The sequence below is a fragment of the Anolis sagrei genome, chromosome X (genome assembly GCF_037176765.1).
Source record: "Anolis sagrei isolate rAnoSag1 chromosome X, rAnoSag1.mat, whole genome shotgun sequence".
NCBI classification, from domain to species: Eukaryota; Metazoa; Chordata; class Lepidosauria; order Squamata; family Dactyloidae; genus Anolis; species Anolis sagrei.
In genome coordinates this window covers 45,408,413-45,432,933 of record NC_090034.1, presented here as the reverse complement: position 1 = coordinate 45,432,933, position 24,521 = coordinate 45,408,413, and the positions used below count along the sequence as shown (strand labels likewise).

Genomic DNA, 24,521 nt, shown 5'->3' with positions numbered 1-24,521 from the left:
ATATCGATCCATTTCCCATTTTGATCAAACTCTTCTATCAAAAGGAACCTTGGGAAATTTGAAATGTTCTGACCCGGCATAATTGTGTTCTCAGCTTTTGTCGTACTTAGCAATCAAGTTTGGTTTCCAACAACTGATTACATTGGGATTTAGATAACCTCTGAAATGTGCCCTGAATTTTCATTTGTCTGTACAGGTTGAGTATCCCTTACCTGAAATGCTTGAGAGCAGAAGGGTTGCGTATTGGTTTTGGATTTTGGGGGAACTGAACAATATTTACTATATTCCCTATATACTTAGCCTGAAGGTCATTTCATAGGCTGTATTTGTAATAATGTTCTATATGAAACAAAATGAGTGTATCAACCATCAGCAAGCAAAGGTCTCACCATCCCAGCTACCTATTTTGGATTTTGTAATTTTTTGGATTTCTGGAAAAAGAATACTCAACCTATTTCAGTTTTGAAAGCAAACTGTATTGTTCATAATTGAGCTGTTTGTCTAGTTTTGCCTATCCAAGAGTTCATCTGCACTGAGGAATGAATGCAGTTGGACACTACTGACTCAATGCTGTGGAATTCTGAGATCCATAGTTTGGTGGGACACCTGTCCTCTTTGGCAGAGAAGGTGAAGCCTCGTCACTACAACTCCCATGGTTCCACAGTATTAAGTCATAGCAGTTTGGGAACCCAAGTGTAGAATGGCTACCAGACAGCAAAGATGTAAATGGGAACATTTTGGCTCTTTATTCAATCTGCTTTATTCCATTCCCCACTGACTCTTCCAAACTCCGATGCCTGGCTTTCCCCAGACCAGGATCACACGTCCTCTTTGACATTCATTTGCTTGTAGATCTTGGGGACAGTGCTGTCCCACTCGGCCAGGTAGCAGTTCCCCGCCACCGGAGCCCCCAGCTTGTACTTCTTACGGAAAGCCGAGGCCCGAAAATGGGCACGCCCAGTGGCGGTGACACTGTCCAGAATGGCTTCGTCACAGGTGAGGGGCTGCAGCTGCTCATAAACCAACCAGACGTAGCGCTGAAGTCCTGCAGTGGGCAAGAACAGAATGTATGATGTCAAACTATGGGCTGATCTTGCTCAGACTGGAGACAAATCCCCAAAGGTTTGGGAACAAAGTGTACAGGGTGATCTCTCTTCATTCACAGCGCAGGCCTTGGGCGTGAGCTTTTCAACACTGTAATCCACAGCTGTTTGTTGAACTTAATCCCACCCCACAAAAGGGGCATTCAAGCCTGAAGAGAAGGGCAGGTTTGGCCCTGGATCCAACATGTTCATGGCCCTGGATCCAACAGGGAGATGACCCTGAGGCTAAAAAGCCACTCCTATTAGGCTTTGCGGGGGCAGCAGTCAATTTCAACTATTGACCACTGCATTGAGTACTGCACTTCACAGTTATAGCACTATGATACCACTTTTTAACTGTCATGGTGCAGACCTATCGAATCCTGGGGTCTGTCATTCAGTTAGAAATCTCTGCCAGAGAACTTGAGCTGGGTCACCAAACTACAAGCTCTAGGATTCCATAGGACACAACAATGGCTTTTAAAGTGGAATCGTAGTGTTATATTTACGCCATGTGAAAGGGTCCTTAGCAATGGTAGTGAAACCTATGGGAATGGCTAGCTAAGCCCCATCTAAGATACAGCAAAGCTAGCTGAAATAATTGGTCTAGAGACCCCAGAGCTCCTAAGGTTCGGAGAGAAACCCATCCCGATTTTTCTTTTTCCTCTGGGCTTAACTGCAATTCTTTCCCATGACAATAGAATACTGTATGCTATCCCTCTTATTCAACATAATGGGGATTGGCTCAAAGCGTCAATTGACCTGTTATAAAGGGATAGAAATTGTTTTGTGATGGGGACAGAGAGGACCTCCCTGGGAAATATTGTTCTGGGTGGAATTATTCCCATATTGACTTGGCACAGACTTCCAACATGGGCAGTTTCCATTGGCAGTTCAAGATGTCGACATTTGCCTCGAATGGACTGCCAAGGTTGCCAAACTGATATGAGTTTTAAAGGAGAAACCAACTTAAGGTGGTTAGAGAGATTGGAAATGGTTGATGGTTTTTTTTGGGGGGGGGGGGTGCAATAGGAAATCTAGCAACACAACAATCCATGACTGTGGTTAATAGTAATTCTAGGAGTGTGGTTTAGCTGGGTGTGTAATGATGGAATAATAGGTTTCTTCTTTCTTTCATTACAATTTAGGTGGGGGGGGGGGGGGAGTCAGAGTCCTTTTGTGTTCCATTAGAGCATCATATCTCTTCCATCAGAAAACACAGTATTTTCTGTTGGCCATGGGGGTTCCGTGTGGGAAGTGGCCCAATTCTATCGGCGGGGGTCAGAATGCTCCTTGATTGTAAGTGAACTATAAATTCCAGCAACTACAACTCCCAAATGTCAAGGTCTATTTTCCCCAAACTTCATCAGTGTTCACATTTGGGCATATTGAGGATTCGTGCCAAGTTTGGTCCATATCCATCATTGTCTGAGTCCACTGTGCTCTCTGGATGTAGGTGAACTACAACTCCAAAATTCAAGGTCAATGCCCACCAAACCCTTCCAGTATTTTCTATTGTTCATGGGAGTTCTGTGTGCCAAGTTTGGTTCAATTCCATCATTGGTGGAGTTCAGAATGCTCTTTGATTGTAGGTGAACTATCAATCCCAGCAATTACAACTCCCAAATGGCAAAATCAACCCCTCCCCCAACCCCACCAGTATTCAAATTCAGGTATTTGTGCCAAATTAGGTCCAGTGAATGAAAATACATCTTGCATATCAGATATTTTATAACAGATATTTTATAACAATTCTTTACAGTTATGAAGTAGCAACAAAAATCAACTTATGGTTGGGGGTCACCGCAACATGAGGAACTGTATTAAGGGATCGCAGCATTAGGAAGGTTGAGAACGATTGCATTAGAGAATGGCAAAGCCCAAGTACTTCAGTTGGATATATAGATTCCAAGATTGCGAATGAAGCTCATCTAAATTAAAATGTGAACCCCTTTCATGTCTTACTGATCTCTGGAGCTGTTAGTCCAGGGCTACCATGCTCTTTGAGCAGAAAAAAATCATCCACAAGGAGGAGAAAATATCTCTCCCAAACTGAAAAGCCAAGAAGCTGTCAAGGTAGAAAGAAAGATCCAACAACGGACTCTCCCATGAGCATTGTTTGAAGAGCAGGCCAGATTAGCAGGCTCCGCTAATCTTCGAGGCAAGCAAAGCGACCCACCCAAAAGCAAAAAATGCATTGTTTGGTGTCTGGGCTTCGTCTCTGCTTGCCTTTGCAGAAGAGGAGCACCTGGGTTGCTATCGGAGATTTGCCCAAAGCCATGGTTTGGAACACGAACATGCATGAATCATTGGACACTACTGAATCCATCATGACAGGTGAGGTCAAGCTTGCCCAGGGAGAGGTGTTCCCACCGTTGTGCCCTCTATCTTACTGCCATGGCTTTGGAAAGTGAGTGAACTCCATAGCTAGGATTGTTGTGGTTACTCACCCCTTGAGGTTTCTAGGCCCATGGGGCCGACCTACCTGTGCCCTTGCCTGGTGCAGAGCCAACGTAATCGGTCAGGACGCACCCGCTGCTCATGTCGTGGCCTTTCATGTTGGTCACCAGGAAATGGTGCCACTCTCTGAAGGAGAAAGTGGGGGGGGGGAGAGCAAAAGTCAACATCCGCTGCTCACAATTCAAAATCCAAAGCTGATCTTGCCCATGTACCTTTGGTGGCATGTGGTTGGCAGACACTTTCAGTGCCCATGAGAGATATTATAAAGAAAGCTCATTGTTTCTCATCTATCCATCCACCTATCCTATCTATCCATTGACACTGATGGATACATATCCATCTATCTATCCATCCAAACATCAATCTGTCCCATCCACCTATCTATCCACCCATCCCCATTGTGTTTTGTACTATATAATAATCCTGATGGCTTTTGTTGGTCCAGGTAAAGCAGTGGTTCCTAATCTTTTTGTTCTCCAGGTGTTTTGGACGTCAGCTCCCACAATTCCTGATAACTGGGAAGCTGGCTGGGATTTCTTGGAGCTGGAGTCTAAAACAGCTGGAAGACCAAAGGTTGGGAACCACTGAGCTAAAGGACTGAGATTTTCAACTCCAGAGATGTCTTCTGCTAACTTTGTACAAATGGTCAGTTGGGGCTTTTTCTAGGAGCATTTTCCAAAAATGATTAAATATTATGACGTTTTGTATAGATACAGTTGCACAATTATGTGTTGTCCTTTGGGCAGTGATCATTTTCTACTTGTTCTATACAGATCCCGGAGGCGGCCATTAAAATGTAGGCCTGGGGCTTGCATCAATTCGTGATTCAATAATCCAGATGGCAGAGGAGCCCTTGGAGATGTGTCTCCTCTTTTTTCTTTCCTGGGGATGTTCTTCAGTCTTGGTCTCTGCTTGTGGGGAATCTCTCCCTCACCTGGATTTGGGGTCTTCCCGGCTGGGAACATCCAAGTCGGTCAGAATCAGGGTGTAGAGTTTCTTCGGGTCACATCCGGTCCAGTCGATGCATGTTGGGTGGTTCTGGACCTACAAGATAAAACATTGGCAAATCCGCATCATGGATAGAGAAGACCCTTGTCCCCAACTCCAGTGAATCAAACCCCAAATCCATCCAGAGCTTGAATTTTTTTTTTCAAAAAGAAAAACTCCCTAAAGCAAACCTTGATTTTGCCATCTTATATAATGCCTCTGTCTACAATAGAATTGGAGCCTCCATGGATACCGAAGGCTCACTGTGGTCCCATTTCGTTTTCCAATAAAAAACCCTTAATCATTATTGACATCTCAACCCCCTCCTTTGTCCTATTGGATTAATTGCTCTTTGAAAGGAGACATTTAGTTCCGAACAAAAAAACAGGCCCTGCTTCTATCCGTCCAATTATTCTAAAAGTTGTATTTATATAGAAATGAACCTTAAGTGTGCTTAAATTGATTCCAATTAACAGGAGGCGTACTTCAGACATGAGGGGGAATTAAATGTTTACGCAGCCGCACAAACAGATAATTAAAATCTTCATTTTTTTCTGATTGACGATAGTGCTTTTAGCATCCCGCTCAAAGAGGGAACATATTTGGTTTAGTGCTGGCTTTTTTGTGCCGCAGCCCGCATTGTCAGAGCGACCCAACCTTGTTTTTCTGTTGTCTTGTTTGTTCGATATGTTTACCACGAGGCAGCAGGGCGCTCTAGCAATTTGAGCATTGGGAAAATAAGATCCAAATTCTGCTCGGCCATGGAAAGCCATTGGGTACCTTTGGGTGAGTCACACGATCTCAGCCTCAGAGCAAGGCAAAGGCAAATCCCCTCTGACGACATCTTGCCAAGCAAATCCGGCATTTGGTTCACCTTATTAAGGTCTCCATAAATTAGAAGCAACACAAATGGACACACTTTGCTTATTCCTGAATCAATTACTTTTATTTAACAGTCAGTTTCTTTGTTTCAGATTTAAAGGGATGGTTTCAAATTTGGGCAAGTTTTGATTAGAAATGAACAGACGTCTCCACCATCTTCATCGCAATGGCTTTCCCTTTGGAGAGGAACCAATGGGATCTCCCTGCTTTGGAGTGGCTTCTTGAAAGATGGAACCCATCAAAGAAAAAGTTGGGGTAAACTCTATTCAGGACATGGACAAGTCAGAAGGAACCAAGCCAGACTAGGAAAGACTAAACACCCCAAAGACTGGATCCTATTGGTCAATCCTATCCAGAAATATTGCTGAATGGTGAACCAACACTTATGCAAGTCCCATTTATTCCATGGGCTTACTTTAATTAAGTTTGAGTTCCAGTTGAAGCTTTCTGTTCTAATTGGTCCATTTGTCAGCTCTGATCAATATGTAAAGAAAAGTGCAAAGTTTTTTTATTCAAAAAATAAAATATAAAATCTTCTTATATATTATACTAGCCGTCCCCTGTCACGCGTTGCTGTGGCCCACATGGGGGTTCTGTGTGGGAGGTTTGGCCCAATTCTATCGTTGGTGGGGTTTAGAATGCTCTGTGATTGTAGGTGAACTATTAATTCCAGCAACTACAACTCCCAAATGTCAAGATTCTATTTTCCCCAAACTCTACTAGTGTTCACATTTGGGAATATTATTTGTAGAGTTTGGTCCAGATCCATCATTGTTTGAGTCCACAGTGATCTCTGGATGTAGGTGAACTACAACTACAAAACCAAAGGACACTGCTTACCAAACCCTTCCAGTATTTTCTGTTGGTCATGGGAGAACTGTGTGCCAAGTTTGGTCCAATTCTATTGTCGGTGGGGTTCAGAATGCTCGTTGATTGTAGGTGAACTATAAACCCCAGCAACTGCAACTCCTAAATGACAAAATCAATTTTTTGAGTGAAGGACATACATTAGGTTGTTGGGTGTCTTGTATCCAAATTTGGTGTCAATTCGTCCAGTGGTTTTTGAGTTCTGTTAATCCCACAAACGAACATTACATTTTTATTTATATAGATTGTATTTATATATTTTATTCTTCTGCTTGTTCGTTGTTGGTTCTTCTACTTCAATTCTTGAGCATCTAGTAGGTGCAGCAGCTTGGATTGGTTCTCCTAGTTAACCCCACTATACCACCATCTTGGTCCTCCCAGTTAAACCCACCATAATGCCAACCTTGGTCCTCCCAATTGATCCCATTGTGATGTCAACCTTGGTCTTCCCAGTCCATCCCCTCATAATACCAATGCTTAGTAGACTCTGCCTTTCCAAAATCTTCACCAATGGCTTCATTCTTCTTTTCTTCATCATGCAATGTCCTTCTCTTTCTCCACGACCCTCCCCCCCCCCCCCCCCCCCCCCCACCAATTCCCCTAACATCCCTCAACCCATTCCCATTTTGAGATCAAACACTCAATATGACGCACCCCCAGGGCATAAATGTATGAATTAAGGCAAAATTCAAGAAACACTGCCATGACACAAGAGATGGGTTTCAAAAGATCCAGCTTTTATTAGAATTTCTAGGTGGAATCCTTGAGGGAAGGGGATGGTGTCGACACCTGGGCTGTAGTCACCATTCTTCCATTCTCTGTTCTTTGGGATGAATTACTATTCTCTTTGTTCTCTTCTGGTGTTGGATAAAATCTAATTTGGTGAAATAGGCTTGAAATTTGGGTTCAGGTGGCCTCCTTCAAGGCTGGCGGATCTTTTGAGCAGGCTGGTGCAGGGGGGATTTGGGTCCATTTTCCTTCTCTCTCTTCTCAGTGGGTTGTTCCTCCAGCCTGGCTTCTTTTATTTCATTTTTTCAGAGAAGAGAGAAGGACTTCCTTTTTAGCTTGCGACGTTTGGGAAAGCATTTGCAGTTGACTGGGTCAACCCAGAAGCATCAAGGGAGGAGGAGCCATGGTCTTGGTTCTGATTGATAAGGGACCCTTGGTTGGAGGCCTCATGATCCGTTCTGCTGCCCTGGCATCGTCTATTGGCTCTAGGGATGACCCACTTGGCTTTCTTCTTCTTCGCCACTTTTTTCAGGGTGATCTGGAGAGCTTTGTGATAGGCGGCTCTGGAGTTGAAGCTCTTCTTGGCTTTGTGGGACCGTGGAGCCCCCTTCTGCTTGGTTACCCTCAGGAGCTTCTTCCTCTTGTCGCCTTTCATGGGCACCTTCCGGGTGACTCTCAGGGACTTCTTCCGGGCCGCAGCAGCTCTCAGGGATGCCTTCCGGCTGGCCAGCTTCAGGGGTGCCTTGCGGTTCCTTGATCTGGAGGCCACCACCCGATTGGTTAACCTCAAGGGCATCTTGCGATGGCTCTGTCCCCCCCTGGTGGGGTGCTTGCCCTTTTTTGCCACAAAGCGGTGGGCTCGCATCCTACGGTTGAAGAAGGAAGGCATCAGGCAGCGTGTGGCATAGTAATTTCTCTTGGGAAACTTGACCATGACCACCTTCTTTTTGGGCCTTGAGGTCTTCCCGCGTCTGGTGAGGGCGTTCCGGGGTCTTCCATGACGACTTTTTCTCAAAGTAACAGTCTTCTTGGTTTTCTTGGCAGCAGCCATGGTTTGGCTGTCTTAAGGAGCTGATTCACCTGCAAATGCTGGTGAGTCTAGACCAGCAGGCCTTTTATATAGGGTGGGCTCTGAGCTCCTGATTGGCTGAGAGGACAATGGCCCCAAGGACAGCCTCAGAAGACCAGATTGTGAGGTTGCTTTCGTTGTAGCAACCAAACCCATTGGCAAGAGTCAAGGGAGGACCATTTGGCAGCCTGTGATTGGCTGGCTGGGACAATGGTTCCAAAGGGGTCACTTTCGTTGTAGCAACCAAAGCCCATCGCCAAGATTCAAATGAGGGCCATTTGGTGGCCTGTGATTGGCTGGCTGGAGCAATGATTCCAAAGGGGTCGCTTTCATTGTAGCAACCAAAGCCCATCATCAAGATTCAAATGAGGGTCGTTTGGTGGTCTGTGATTGGCTGGCTAGGGCAATGTCTCCAAAGAGGTTGCTTCCGTTGTAGCAACCAAAGCCCAAAGATTCAAATGAATGTTTTTTGGTGGCCTGTGATTGGCTGGCTGGAGCAATGGTTCCAAAGGGGATGCTTTCATTGTAGCAACCAAAGCCCATTGTTTAGATTCAAATGAGGGTCATTTGTTGGCCTGTGATTGGCTAGCTGGAGCAATGGTCCCTATGACTTTTTTAAGCATTTTATGTCAACATTCAGGATTAAATAGAATTAATAATAATAATAATAATAATAATAATAATAATAATAATAAATTTCTTACTCGCTTCTCCTTGTTAATATGAATATATATACTCCATTGCAATATCTATATGTTAGTTCAATATCAGAGAGTACAAACATTTGGTAAATATAATATTTTATTTCAACTGTCAGGATTAAACTGATTGAATACAGTTATGGGGGGGAAAAGGGAACAAATTCACAAAACCTGGAATAAAATCACAATTACAATCAGACTTCATTGCAAGATCTATATATCAGTTCAATATCAGTAGATCCAAGAACCTTATTTATAATATTCCCTTTCTCCTGTTGGGAATATTGAAAATGGGTTCATCCAAAAGCCCAAAGATTGTCCGAAGGTGCAAACAACAGGGTTTTAAATGTGGTATATCTAATAAATGCCAAGTAAATTTGTCTCCAACTATTTACCCTTTTGTGCTGTCGCATGCTGGGCCTGTGCATAAGACTGTAGACAGGACATACATTCCGTGTGCCCAACGGGACGCCGGGGCTGCCTCAGATTAAAGGCCTTTGGATTTCCTTAAAACAGAGTCTTTAGATTGCTTAAAGGTTCAACAAAGGTCTTTATTAATGAAAACAATCGGGTACTTTAAGACTTTCTTAACAGTCTATTGGCTCTCTCTCAATCTTGTCCATGGGGAACAGGCACTATCTTCATAACTGTAACTAATGGGGAAATCCTTAACTTCTAATCTGGGCAGTCTGTCTTTGCCTCTGTTGGCGTGGAGCCCCTGCACCCGGTACCAACTGCTTCTGGCTTCCGCGAGTGACCCTTACCAAGCAGAGCTTTGTAGACTTCCAGGGGAAAAAGAATTCAGGTTTCCATGATGGCTGGCTGAAGTCCTTCCGCAAAGGAGCTGTAAGGCTGTATGATCCTCGGCCAAGCTGTGGGCTGTATAACCCCGGCCAAGCTGTAGGGGACGAAGCTTTCTACAGGAGCTCTTGATATTATGTCCTGCATGGAAAGCTTCTCTGTGTGGACTGAACTCCTATTCCCTCCAAAAACCCAAAGGGGGCGGGACCAGGGAACCTAACTATAATTGACAGGTGGCTTGCCCTATGATTGCAGCCAAAAGAAGCCACCTATCTGCAGAGTCCCTGAAACTTAGGACTATAACAAACATTCAATGCAAAGCAAACAAAATTGGAGCTCCTGGTACAGCTGTACCTGCACACCTTTTCATGGCCTTATTGAAAAAGTTCGTTTTCCCACAAGGACAATGGACCACACTCTATATCCAAAAATATATAGTTGTGATTTCCTAATGTTTGGCAATTTCCAAGTGTGTCAGTGAATAGAAATGAGATCCATTGTTTATATTTAAAGATTGAATTGGATCCTTGGCTAATGCCGAAGAAGGCCCTCTCAAACATATACTTCTTGATTCAACATATCTGATAGGAATTGCATAATGTCATGTGCAAATGTATTAACCTCATTGTATTGTAGCCACATATGGCTCATGGTTTCTTTGGTTCAACATATCTGATAGGAATCACATAATGTCACCTGCAAATGTATTAACTTCATTGCATTGTAACCACATATGACTCATAGTTTCTTGGTTCAACATATCTGATAGTAGTAGTATAATGTATGCAAATGTATTAACCCCACTGCATTGTAGTCATATATGGTTCATAATTCCCTTTTCTGAATATCCCTTCTAGCATCATAGAGGGAACCAAACCAATTTTAGAAGGTTTCACTGGGATGAAGTACTAATTATGCATCAGTTTATTTAAAAATATTATTTAATTGATGCTGATATGGATTGAAATGGGGGCAAGCAAGCTTCACAACCAGGTACAACGTATTTCAGAAGTGTGGGTGTTGGATTTATATGTATTTTATCTGTCATCTCTATTAGATTTTGGGTTAAATTATTGAGACAACTCCCCTAGATTGTCAATCTGTCATTATGCATCCATTCCCAGGTGTTGACTTTTTCAGCAATGGGGGTATGTTTCATGTATCGATGTCTATATCTTGTGTTTGGTTTCAATTAGTATTAGACAATGTGATTTTAATTAGTCCCAGGAACTGCCCAATAATGCTCAATTGTAAAGTCAATAGCAACCAAAATCTATAGGCCATATTTAAATTAAGGGTAGTTTGGTGTCCTGTGATTGGGTGGGACAATAGTCCCAAGGAGCAACCAATAATGTCAGGTTGTGAAGTCATTACCTTTTTATATAAATTTATTTGGTTCATCCAAAACCCCAAAAGTTGTCCCAGAGGTTTGAATAACATGCTTTCAGATATGGAACAAATAATAAATAACTGGTAAACCTATCTCTATTTGTCCCTTTGATGTCCTTATAGGAAAGGTTGGGAAAAGAAAGGGCTGCCTGCTATAGAATAATGGGATTTGTAGTTTGATGTAATGTCAACACTCTGGGGAAGAGCAGGCAGAAGGTATTCTACAAATTTTAGTATTAGGTTCTCCTTCCTAACTCTAAATCATCATCATCATCATCATCATCATCATCATCATCATCATCATCATCATTACATTTCTTTAGAGGAGAATAGACTGGATTCAGAACGAGACCTTTCAGGTTCCCCTTCTTAACTCTATATTATTATTATTATTATTATTATTATTATTATTATTATTACTACTACTACTACTATTTTTAACTACCATGGCTCACTGCTATAGAATAATGGGATTTGTAGTTTGGTGCAATGCCAACACTCTTGGTAAGAGCAGGCAGAAAATATTCTACAAATTCCTGGAACACATAGTCTCAAGCTGTGGCAGTCTAAGTGGGGCCAAAACTACATTAATTTGACAGTCTAGATGCATCTTGGATCATGTTTGAAACCATACAGGAGGGAAATGGCGATCCTTTTAAAATAGCATTCTGAGATGGCAGTTAAGATGGCACTGGGGCATTTCCATATCTAAATGACAGATAGGCCCCCATTTGGCAATCAAAGAAGGATGACGACGACGACGACGACGACGACGACGATGATGATGATGATAATTTTAAAAAAACTAGGCTACCAAACAGCAAAAAATTCACCAAAAATCTCTCACTTGCTGTACACGGATGATCTAAAGCTTTATGGAAAATAAGAAACAGAAATCCAGTAACTGACCAAAACAGTCAGAATCTTCAGCACTGACATCAGTATGGCGTTTGGCCTAAACAAATGTGACACAGTGGCATTAAAGAAAAGGAAAATTACACACTGCAAGGGAATAGAGATGCCAAACGGACAAACCATAAAGTGCAATCAGCCTGAAGCCTATAAATATCTGGGCATACTACAATTGGACAATATCAAGCATGGGCAAGTGAAAAATGTGGTCAGCAAAGAATATATCCAAAGAATCAGAAAGGTTTTGAAGAACAAATTAAATGGCGGAAATACGATCAAGGCTCTCAACACCTGAGCCATCCTCATCATTAGATACACTGCTGGGATTGTGAACTAGACACAAGCAGAGCTGGATGATCTGGACAAAAAAACAAGAAAACTGATGACAATGCATTATGCATTACACCCGCATAGTGATGGTGACAGACTTTACCTGCCCAGAAAATCAGGAGGCAGAAAATCAGGAGGCTCATCAGATGGAACCAAACTCCCGAAGGACCAAAACTCAATTGCACTATGTTGGAAAGAACACTACCAAAGCCTCCTGAACCGCAGCTCCAATGTGGCCGAAGAGGTCCTCTCACAAATCCCGCAACAACAAACCAGGAATGAGCTTGCAGCACTGCCCAGTTTGGAAGAAGTCAGCAATGCCATCAACCAACAAAAAAAATAACAAAGCCAGCGGACCTGATGGGATCCCTGCTGAAATCTTTAAAGAGGGAGGACCTGAGCTGACAAAACAACGCCACCAGCTCATAGAAAAAGTATGGGTGACCGAGAACATTCCAGCAGATTTCAAGGATGCCACCATCATCACCCTCTTCAAAAAAGGGGAAAGAACGGACTGCGGAAACTATCGAGGTATCTCCCTTCTAACCTCAGCTGGGAAAATCCTTGCAAGAATCCTTGCAAACCGCTTTCTACCCCTCTCAGAAGACACCCTCCCAGAATCCCAGAATGGCTTCCGCCCCTCCAGAGGAAACGTGGACAGGATCTTAACTGCACGACAGCTCAAAGAAAAATGCAGGGAACAAAATCAGCCTCTGTACATGGAATTCATTGACCTTGCAAAGGCATTCGACACAGTGAATCACAGTGCTCTCTGGACCATCCTCCAAAAAATCGGGTGCCCTAACAAATTTGTGAACATCCTGCAGTTCCTCCATGATGACATGATGGCAACAGTCTTGGGCAGCAATGGCTCCCAAAGTGACCCATTTAAGGTGGAATCAGGTGTCAAACAGGGATGTGTTATTGCCCCAACCTTATTCTCCATCTTCATCACTATGATACTTCACCTTGTTGATGGGAAGCTTCCCACCGGAGTGGAAATCATCTATTGGACAGATGGCAAGCTGTTTAAGCTCAGCAGACTGAAAGCCAAAACCAAGGTCACAACAACATCTGTTATAGAACTCCAATATGCTGATGACAACGTCGTCTGAGTGCATTCAGAAGAAGACCTACAAGCCATTCTAAACACTTTTGCAGGAGCATTCAAGAAGATCGGCCTGTCATTGAACATCGAGAAAACCAAAGTGCTGTTCCAGCAGTCACCAGCCAATCCCTCCCCAATGCCAGAGATACAGCTTAAAGGTGTAACATTAGAAAATGTTGACCATTTCCACTACCTTGGCAGCCACCTCTCCACCAAAGTCAACATCGACACCTAAATACAGCAGCGCCTGAGCTCTGCGAGTGCAGCATTTTCCCGAATGAAGCAGAGAGTGTTTGAGAACCGGGACATCCGTACGGATACCAAGGTGCTTGTCTATAAAGCTATTGTCCTTCCAACCCTGCTATATGCCTGCGAAACGTGGACCGTCTACAGACGTCACACTCAACTCATGGAACATTTCCATCAGCATTGCCTCCGAAAAATCATGCAAATCTCTTGCAAAGACAGGCAGACAAATGTCAGCATGCTGGAAGAAGCAAAGACAGGGGCGGCTCAACCCATTACGCAAAGTAAGCATTTGCAGTATAGTTTATTTTGCCCAGGCGCGCTCTTGAGGTGTTCTTGGGGGAAAATAGACCTTGACATATGCGAGTTGTAGTTACTGGGATGTATAGTTCACCTACAATCAAAGAGCATTCTGAACTCCACCAATGATGGAATTGAACCAAATATGACACACAGAACTCCCACGAACAGAAAATATATATCAGTGATTGGTTGGGGTTGGGTGGGTGGTGGGGGCAAAATACTGCTTGCTTACCATTGAAAATTACCTAGGGCCACCTCTGAGCAAAGACTACTAGCAATGAAGGAATGCTCCTACTCCATCAACTTCGCTGGACAGTCCATGTTGTCCGAATGCCCGATCACCGTCTCCCAAAGCAGTTGCTCTACTCCCAACTCAAGAATGGTATACGGAAAGAGATTTAAAGATGGGCTCAAAGCCAACCTTAAAAACTGTGGCAAAGACACTGAGAACTGGGAAGCCCTGACCCTTGAGCACTCTAGCTGGAGGTCAGCTGTGACCAGGAGTGCTGTAGAATTTGAAGAGGCATGAATGGAGGGCGAAAGCAAGAAACGTGCCAAGAGGAAGGTGTGTCAAGTCAACCTCGAGCAGGACTACCTTCCACCTGGAAACTGATGTTCTCACTGTGGGAGAACATGCGGGTCAAGATTAGGGCTCCACAGTCACCTACGTACCCACCGCCAGGACACCGCACTTGGAGGACAATCCTACTTGGACAACGAGGGATCATCTAAGTAAGTAAGGTATGGCAGTTCCCAAAGAATGAAAAAGCCATATCCTGTTTTCCCACCATGACATTTCCCTCTTCCCAGCTACTGGCCATCAATCCTACATGGATGGACAATAGTTCTGCCATTTTTTCACAGTAAAAGTTTCCTGGGACCAGTTAGGTTCCATTGTCTGTCCCTTCTTGGGACCACACAATTCCATCAAGAGCCATTTCCAGCACTCTTTGTTTAGTGGACAGCTGGTCCCTCTTGGTTTATTGGAGGGAAGAAATCTACATCGAGAGTGGGGAACGCTCTCCCATTGGTCGGCGTGCGCTGTACTCCCTCCTCCGCAGGGAAGCCTCTTTGATGCCATCAAGGCTTGGCAGAACATGGCAGAGCTGGCTCCAGCTGGGACGGGAGTGGGAACTGCAAGGGGTAGCACTGTATTAAAATGACTGTTTTGCAGTGTACTGTATCTATTGGAAAGTCCATAATCTATTGGAAATTCTAGTGCACCATAACCTTATTGCAAAGGTAAAATGATATCACCTCTGTTTGGCAAATATGAATCTCTATGAACATAAAGAACACCTGAAAACTACTAGTCAAAAGAATGGTATTGTAGTCAGAGGTACAACCAATAAAAAATAGTTCATAATCAGGGAGTTCATAGTTTTGGCAACGACACCCGGCTAGAATGATATAATAAGAGTGAGGTTTTGGCCACTCTGCAGAAAGACTAACAACCACAACATGGACCCATCTCTTCCCAACCCTGCATGCCCCCTTATACTTTTATGAACCCCTGTATATGCCCCATGTCCCCAATAATTTCATATATGTATGTATAAAACATACTCTGGTCAGCTCAGGTGCCACAAGCTGCCCTGGGTCTGCATTTTGTTGAATGGACTCTCAAACATTTCACAATATAGACAATAGCTTGATGCCCCCTTTTCTTAAGCCTCGGAAGATCAGGCCACTTAGGAATTGGGTAACCGTTTGGACACTCTAATCATTCTTCACAAAGGACATTTCCCCACCCCGAGGAGAATGGGATGTTGCAGTTTCTCCAACAATGAGGTTCTCCTTCCCCAGAAGAATAGATCCACAGATCCCATCAAGAAACCAGTATCACTGAACTTTTGGACAATGGGCTGGCTCTGAGGGGCCAGACAGAAATGTTATTTCAAAACTCTGTGTCGATAGCCAGGTCAGGCTTGAGGATCTACAGCAATCGCCTAAATTGCCTATCAATAGGGTCCGGCATGGTGTCAAATAGGGATATGTTATTGCCCCAACTTTATTTTCCAACTTCATCACTATGATACTTCATCTTGTTGATGGGAAGCTTCCGACTGGAGTGGAAATAATCTATCGGACAAGTGGCAAGCTATTTAACCTCAGCAGACTTAAAGCCAAAACCAAGTTTACAACATCTGTTATAGAACTCCAATATGCTGATGACAACATAGTCTGTGAGCATTCAGAAGAAGACCTACAAGCCACTCTAAACAACTTCACAGTAGCATATGAGAAGCTCAGCCTGTCACTGAACAATGAGAAAACCAAAGTGCTCTTCCAGCAGTCACCAGCCAATCCCTCTCCAATGTCAGAAATACAGCTTAATGGTGTAACATTAGAAAATGTTGACCATTTCCGCTACCTTGGCAGCCAACTTTCCACAAAAGTCAACATTGACACTGAAATACAACACCGCCTGAGCTCTGCGAGTGCAGCATTTTTCCAAATGAAGCACAGAGTGTTTGCGGGCTGGGACATCCATAGGGATACCAAGATGCTTGTTTATAAAGCTATTGTCCTCTCAAACCTGCTATACCCTGCGAGATGTGGACTATCTACAGATGTCACATGCAACTCCTGGAACGATTCCATCACCATTGCCTCCGAAAAATCCTGCAAATCTCTTTGGAAGACAAGCGGACAAATGTCAGCGTGCTGGAAGAAGCAAAGATCACCAGCATTGAAGCAATGGTCCTCTGCCATCAACTCCACTGGACCGGCCACGTTGTCCAGATGCCTGACCACCGTCTCCCAAAGCAGTTGCTCTACTCCGAACTCAAGAACAGAAAATGGACTGTTGGTGGTCAGGAAAAGAGATTTAAAGATGGGCTCAAAGCCAACCTTAAAAACTGTGGCATAGACACTGAGAACTGGGAAGCCCTGGCCCTTGATAGCTCCAGCTGGAGGTCAGCTGTGACCAGCGGTGCTGTAGAATTTGAAGAGGAACGAATGGAGAGCAAAAGAGAGAAACGTGCCAAGAGGAAAGTGCATCAAGCCAACCCCAACTGGGACCGCCTTCCACCTGGAAATCGATGCCCTCACTGCAGGAGAACATGCAGATCAAGAATTGGGCTCCACAGTCACCTACGGACCCACCACCAGTACACTGATCTTGGAAGACAATCCTACTCAGACAACGAGGGATCGCCTAAGTAAGCACTCAGGTTTCAGCGGTGGCTAGGAGAGCTTTTGCACAATTAAAACTTGTGCACCAGCTTTGCTCGTACCTTGGGAAGCCAGACTTGGCTCTTGTTACATCTCGTTTAGACTACTGCAATGCACTCTATGTGGGGTTGCCTCTGAAGACTGCCCGGAAGCTTCAACTGGTCCAACGGATAGCAGCGAGATTCCTCACTGGAGAGGGGTACAGGGAGCACACCACCCCCCCTGCTATGTCAGCTCCACTGGCTGCCAATTTGCTTACGAGCAGAATTTAAAGTGCTGGCTTTAGCCTATAAAGCCCTAAACAGTTCCGGCCCAGTTTACCTCTATGAACCATCTAAGACCTTAAGATCATCGGGGGAGGCCCTGCTCTCAATCCCACCACGTTCACAAGCATGACTGGTGGGGACGAGAGACAGGGCCTTCTCAATAGTGGCTCCTTGGCTGTGGAACTCCCTCCCAAACGATATCAAATCTGCCCCTCTCTCCTGGTATTCCGAAGAAAAATTAAAACCTGGCTTTGGGGTCAAGCCTTCAAACAATAAATACAACAATGGAATATAACTGACCTGTGTGACCGGCAATGGATTGATCCTGGAAAATGATTTCAAACTGGCGATTTTAAATTTTTGTAATTTTGGTGCATTTAAAATTGTTTTAATTGTTTAATTGTTGGTTAGTGTTAATTGTTAGTACAATGTTTGACATCTAATGGTTGCCTTCTGTAAGCTGCCTTGAGCCCCGGGGTATAAAAGCTTGAAATAAGTAAATAAATCTATAACTCCTCCCACTTCAAAGAGGTAAGTCAAACTGGCAAATCAACATACACATAGAATATAGGTTAACAAATATATACATTAGCAAACAGTTAGCGGAGGCCTGGAAGGTTTCTATTTCCAACAGTATCTTAGTTTACTTTGGTGGGATACCGGGGGCTGACATCACAACCAGCTGATTGAATAAAATACCTCGGTGGCTTCTTCTTCAACTTGGTGAGATTTATTCTGAAATACTGGCTTCTTCATCTCGCCAGGCTCTGCCCACAGCAGCCTAGCGGCCTGGATCTCACTATCCACGGCCACTCTAAATTGCTCTATTTCACAAGTGCCACATTTCTCAGTCTGTTTCCTCTCCCATTACGCCCCGAGTTATGTCTGAATGAGAAAAGCTGGTCTGTCTCCAGCCAACAAAGCATACATTCAAGCTCCAAATGCACAAAGTTTCCTATTAGGAGCAGATGTCGGCTTTTTGGACAACATTCATTCCCTGCCAAGTTTTCAGGTTTTTCAAAACATCTTGTCCCGATTAAAGGAGTTGGCCGTTCCAAAATACGTTGATGTTGATCATCTTATGAATGTGCAATCATTCCATGCTTTTTTTTAAAAAAGGAGAGTAGATTTTTTTTAACTCTTGGAAGAACTTGGATAGGAGCTGCCTTTGGCCAACCACAAAGCGGCTCTCTGGCACAAAGATGATAGGATGGCCGTCTGTAGGAAGGCCTCGGATGGTGCCTTCCTGCCTTGGAGAAGTTGTTTTGTGGCACAAAGTTTGAGCCCTTTTATGCTGGTGCTTTGTATGATTCTGTGTCTGAATGAGTGTTGAAATGGTTTGGCACGTACTCATCGACAGGCACGCACCTTGACTGATTTCTTTCCCCGTGTTTTGTTTTTATCTGATTTTATTTTAATCTGTATGTGGCCATTGAGCCCCCAGTGGCGCAGTGGGTTAACCGCCGAGTTGCTGAACTTCTTACAGAACAGTTGCAGGTTAGAATCCAGGGAGCGGCATGAGCTCCTTCTGTTAGCCCCAGCTTCTGCCAACCTAGCAGTTCGAAAACATGCAAATGTAAGTAGATCAATAGGTACCACTCCAGCAGGAAGATCGTGGCACTCCATGTAGTAATACCAGCCACATGAGCTTGCAGGTGTCTATGAACAACACTGACTCTTCGGCTTAGAAATAGAAATGAGCACCAACCCCCAGAGTCCGACATAACTGGACTTCATGTCAGGGGAAAACTTTTACCCTTACCTATGCAGCCTTGATCCAATCATATGAACCATACGTCAGGACCAAGCTTCTTGAACAACTAGGAAGGGGATAAGCAACATGTGAAGCGAGAGAATAGACTGAAGACAGGGGAAAGGGAAGAGAGGGAAGGAAGGAAAGATGGGAGGAAGGGAGGGAAAGAGAGAGAGAAAGGGAGTAAAAGAAAGAAGAAAGAAAAAGAAAAGAGAAGGGATGAAAATAAAGAAAAAGAGAGGGGAAGGTAGGAAGGAAACTAAGAGAAAGGAACAGAGGGAGAGAAAGAGGAAAAGAAAGAGAACAAGGAAGAAAGGGGAGGGAAGGAAGGAAGCAACAAGAAATAAAGAAGAAAGAGAGGAATGGAGGAAGGAAGGAAACTAAAAGAGAGAAGGGAGGAAAGGGAAGGGAGGAAGGGAAAGAAAGAAAAATGGAAGAAGGAAGAAATGAAAAGAAGGAAGGAAGGAAAAGGGAAAGGTAAGAGGGAACGAAGAAAGGAAAAAACTAGGAGTTAAAGAGGAAGGGAGAGAAGGGAGGAAAAGAAAGGGAGGAAGGAAAAGAAAGAAAAATAGAAGTAGGAAGAAAGGAAAAGAAAGAAAGAAAGAGAGAAAGAGATGAGAGGCAAGAGAGGAAGAAGAAAAGTGAGGAGAGAAAGAGAGGCAGGGAGAGAAGGGAAGAAAAGGAAGGAAGGAAAAGAAAGAAAAATACAAGAAGGAAGAAAAGAAAGAAAGTGAGGAAAGAAAAAAAGAGAAAGAGAAGAAGGGATGAAGAGAAAAAGAGGAAGGGAGGAAGGAAACGAAAAGAGACAGAGAAAGAGAGAAAGGAAGAGGGGAGGAAAAGAAAGAGAAAGAGAAGAAGGGAGGAAGAGAAAAAGAAAAGGAAGTAAGAAGAAGAAGCAGTAGCTTTGTTTATACCCTGCCCCTTTTCCCTGAAGAAACTTGAGGCAGCTTCCAACAATCAACAGATACATAAAATAATATAGCAATAGACCATAAACAACAATAAATATAACTTCATACAACTAAAATAACACAATCATATAAACATGAATAAATAACCGTTTTAAAGGTAGTTGCCCTTTAAAAACAATATAAACTCCATTTTAAACCAGTCTATTCCTATTATCAAGTCCTGTCCGATAATTAGGTAATATTCAGGATGGCCTACCTATTAGGCTTCGCTGTACTCACTGACGTTTTCCTTTTTGTGTTCATGGATCCTCGCTGAAGTTCTGCTTGACTTCCATATCAGAAGGCTGACAATGTCCTTGTTGCTGAGCACATGTGGTGTTCTCATTTGTGCTGGGTTCTATACTTTTAGTGGTTTGGGCAATTGATCCATTAGCAATTTTCAGTTTGGAAGCTCCTCGCCCCTCTTTAGTTATTTGTGCCTCAGGGGTATCTGGGATCACAATCAAAGAAACTCTGGACAGAGGCTGTTCTCTGTTTGTAGATGGGTCTTGAGATGCTCAATGTAACCTTTTTTTCCACAAGTGGTGGTTTTTGAGGATTCATGAGGAAGAACTTCTTAACTGTGCGCCAGCTGCGCCCGTACCTTGAGAAGTCTGACTTGGCCACGGTAGTCCACACTCTGGTTACATCCCGTATAGACTACTGCAATGTGCTCTGCGTGGGGTTGCCTTTGAAGACTGTCTGGAAGCTTCAATTGGTCCAATGGACGGCAGACAGATTACTAACAGGAGCGACGCTCAGGGAGCATACAAGTCCTCTGCTGCACCAGCTCCACTGGCTACCATTCTGCGACTGGGCACAATTCAAAGTGCTGGCCTCAGCCTATAAAGCCCTAAACGGTTCTGGCCCAACTTAGCTGTCTAAACGCATCTTTCCTGATGAACCATCTAGGACTTTAAAATCATCTGGGGAAGCCCTGCTCTCGATCCCTCCCGCGTTACAAACAAGTTTGGTGGGGATGAGAGACAGGGCCTTCTGAGTGGTGGCCCTTCAGCTATGGAACACCCTTCCTGGGAACATTAGATCAGCCTACTCCCTCTTAACATTTCGGAAGAGAGTCAAGACTTGGTTGTTTGAGCAACTGTTGAAAATGCAAGGTAAAAACATAGGAATTGGAACGACTGGACGACGAGATGGAACAATGTTTTTATTAGGAGATGCAAATGATGTATGCTTTTAGGTCTTGTTGTGGTTTTATATTATGTGTTAATGTTTTTAAATGTTTTGTGGTGTTTTGGGGCATCGTTGCCATTGTAAACCACCCTGAGTCGCCTAAGGGCTGAGAAGGACGGTATACAAATATAGTAAATAAATAAATAATAAATAAATAAAATAAATGGTGAGAGCTGTTCAGCAGTGGAACTCTCTGCCCCAGAGTATGGTAAATGCTCCTTCTTTGGAGGCTTTGAAACAGAGGCTGGATGGCCATCTGTCGGGGGTGCTTTGAATGCGATTTTCCTGCTTCTTGACAGAAAAGGGTTGGACTGGATGGCCCACGAGGTCTCTTCGAACTCTAGGATTCCAGAATTCTGTGAAGTGCAGTTCAGCACTGAACCTCTCCTTAGCACTGATTTCTACTAGTGGTATATCTACAAGTAGTAAGGAGGAAGGAAGGAAAAATAGAGAAAGGAGGGAAAGAGAGGGGGAGAAGAAAGAGAGAAGGAAGGGAGAGAAAGAAAGAAAAAGAAATAAAGAGGAAGAAAGAAAGAAAGAAAGAAAGAAAGGAAGAAAGAAAGAAAGAAATGAGAAAGAGGACAGCTAAGGGACAGCAAAGGAGCTAGCCAAGCAATGTGCAAAGCAAGTGAGCGTGACATTTGTTTCCTTGGACACTTGACAGAGACAAATGAAGCATTTGAAACGGGCATAGAAGATGGAGAGAGAGAGAGAGAGAGAGAGAGAGAGAAGGCCAAAGAGGGTTGTTTCCAAGCCAAGTGCTGGAGTTTTCAACTGTAACTCCCAGCATCCCTCCTTGTCCAGATTGCCCAAGAGGTGTGCTCCAAAGCATCTTGTGCCACCGGGTGTCATGAGTAGAGGCCTTACCTGGGTCGGGCTCAGCTCTTGGCCCAGCTCTTTCAGCACCACGTCTCCATAAGCCACACGCAAGAGGTGCAAAGGCTTGGCATCTGCTTCCGAGAGGCACAGGGCCCCATCCCAGGCGCTCAGCTCCTGCGACATCACCTTCAGGGCAGAGACCTGAAACCAAGCAGCCAAGGGAGCCGAATGAGGACAAGCAAGGGCTGGGCTGGGATCCTGCCAAGGAGAGGCGTCTCAGAAGGGAAGAGGCGGAGAGCTTTGGGAAACGCCTGCTTTGGGCCAGCTCTAGATGTAGCCTTTGGAAGCCCTTTCTTTCCTTGTTCTTGGGGAGTCTGGTGGCCTTCAGGCAGTGTGGTTCACTGAGTGATCATATCTGCAATTGACAAATGGAATGGCTCCGGATTACGATTTTGGAATGCGTGGTTTTAAGACGTTGTTGTCTTAAGATGTTTTAACTCCATGATTTTCATGTAATTGTTTACTTTAATTTATTGTTGTTTTATATGGCATTTTTGTGTAAGGAGTGACTTAAGAAACTGCAAGTCGCTTCTGGTGTGAGGGAATTGTCCATCTGCAAGGACGTTGCCCAGATGCTTTGATGTTTTACCATCCTTGTGGGAGGCTTCTCCCATGTCCCCACATGGGGAGCTGGAGCTGACAGAGGGAGCTCATCAGCACTCTCCCTGGATTTGAAACTCCAACCTATCGGTCTTCAGTCCTGCCGGCCAGGGGCGGCTCAACCCATTACGCAAAGTAAGCATTCGCAGTATAGTTGATTTTGCCCAGGGGCGCTCTTGAGGCACTCTTGGGGGAAAATAGACCTTGACATATGTGAGTTGTAGTTACTGTAGAATGCTCAAAGAGCATTCTGAACTCCACCAATGATGGAATTGAACCAAATATGGCACACAGAACTCCCATGACGAACAGAAAATATATATCAATTATTGGAGGGGGGGGGGGGGGGCAAAATACTGTTTGCTTACCATTGAAAATTACCTAGGGCCGTCTCTGCTGCCGGCACAAGGATTTAACCCATTGGGCCATGGGAGGCTCCTATGGCATTGAACTGTTGCCTAACTGTAAGGCAGCGCTGAGTCCGCAAGCTTCCAAGCAAGTCCCAACAAAAAGTATTGTTCATATAAATGTCCAATAGCTGGGAATAACAAAGGGAGAAAAATAGTCTTTCCAAGATGGTAGCATGGTATCATGTGACTGGAAACTCCATGCTGGGGTGGCAAATGTCAGACAAATCTTCTCCTCAGTGGTAAATATCCACTAGTAACCATGCAAGGCAAATTAGGTTTCTCAGTTGTTAGACTGATATACCTGGTTATCTCTCTGAACCTTTAGGAACAAAGATATGCCAATGCACAAAATATATAGCAGATCTTCAGAAGTGTTATTTAAGTTGCCCCACCCCCAAAAATCGACACTCCCATAAAATATATGTTGTTCTTAAATCATGTTCTCAAGAGACCAAAAATAGGCAGTCTTTGTTAAAAGTAACATAGTTGATTTGCTTACAAACTTCATGCATTCGGCATACAGGTACATTGCTTATTGGTTGGGAGTTGAAACAGTAACTTCTCTAAAGCATTCAGTTTCAGTATCTTTATGGCATACAAACTAACACTCTCTTCAGTCTAACACAGCGTTTCTCAACCTGGGGGTTGGGACCCCTGAGGGGAGGTCACGAGGGGGTGTGAGAGAGGTCGCCAAAGACTATCAGAAAACACAGTATTTTCTGTGGGGCATGGGAGTTCTGTGTGGGAAGTTTGGCCCAATTCTATCATTGGTGGGGTTCAGAATACTTTTTGATTGTAGGTGAACTACAAATCCCAGCAACTACAACACCCAAATATCAAAGTCTGTTTTCCCCAAAACTCCACCAGTGTTCACATTTGGGCATATTGAGTATTCATTCCAAGTTGGTCCAGATCCATCATTGTTTGAGTACACAGTGCTCTCTGGATATAGATGAACTACAACTCCAAAACTCAAGGTCAATGCCCACCAAACTTTCCCAGTATTTTGCGCTGCAATGCTCCAGTGGGATTCCTTCCCAGGTGATCCTCAGAGCTCGGGATGCTTATCTGTTCTTGAGGTGAAAGGCACATGTCTGTGTTTTAGATGGGTTAGGGATCAGCTGTTTTTCCCTGTAATAGGCAGTAAGAGCACCTAGAGCTTCAGAGAGCTTCTGTTCTACCATCTCAAAGCTCCCTGCTTGAGCGGTAATGGCACGATCATCAGCATCGATGAAGCTCTCTGTCCCTTCTGGCAGTGGCTGGTCATTTGTGTAAATGTTGAACATGGATGGAGCAAGCATGCTCCCCTGAGGCAGGTCGTTCTTCTGTTTCCTCCATCTGCTTCTCTGGCCCTGGAACTCAACAAAGAGTTGACTGTATAATGAATGTTACTGTTTTTAATCTATTGCAGTGTTTCTCAACCTTC

At 44.0% G+C, this 24,521-nt stretch overlaps 1 protein-coding gene across 1 annotated transcript; it reads right to left on the bottom strand.

Moving 5' to 3' along the window:
- Nucleotides 1-723: 723 nt before the first annotated feature.
- On the bottom strand, nt 724-22,293 carry LOC132781293 (phosphatidylethanolamine-binding protein 1-like). Its single transcript, XM_060785426.2, has 4 exons — nt 22,074-22,293; nt 4,477-4,586; nt 3,568-3,668; nt 724-1,045 (listed from the first exon to the last, which is right to left on the bottom strand). The coding sequence occupies exons 1-4, from the start codon at nt 22,206-22,208 to the stop codon at nt 819-821; spliced, it is 573 nt and encodes a 190-aa protein (XP_060641409.2). The 5' UTR covers nt 22,209-22,293; the 3' UTR covers nt 724-818.
- Between the last annotated feature and the right edge of the window lie 2,228 nt (nt 22,294-24,521).

Excerpts from the sequence above, each read along its gene's own strand:
- LOC132781293 (XM_060785426.2), bottom strand. The coding sequence starts at position 22,208 with ATGTCGCAGGAGCTGAGCGCCTGGGATGGGGCCCTGTGCCTCTCGGAA. Across the intron at positions 3,669-4,476 it reads CGGGAAGACCCCAAATCCAG|AGAGTGGCACCATTTCCTGG; the intron begins GTGAGGGAGAGA and ends TTTCTCCTTCAG. Across the intron at positions 1,046-3,567 it reads TGCACCAGGCAAGGGCACAG|GACTTCAGCGCTACGTCTGG; the intron begins GTAGGTCGGCCC and ends TGCCCACTGCAG.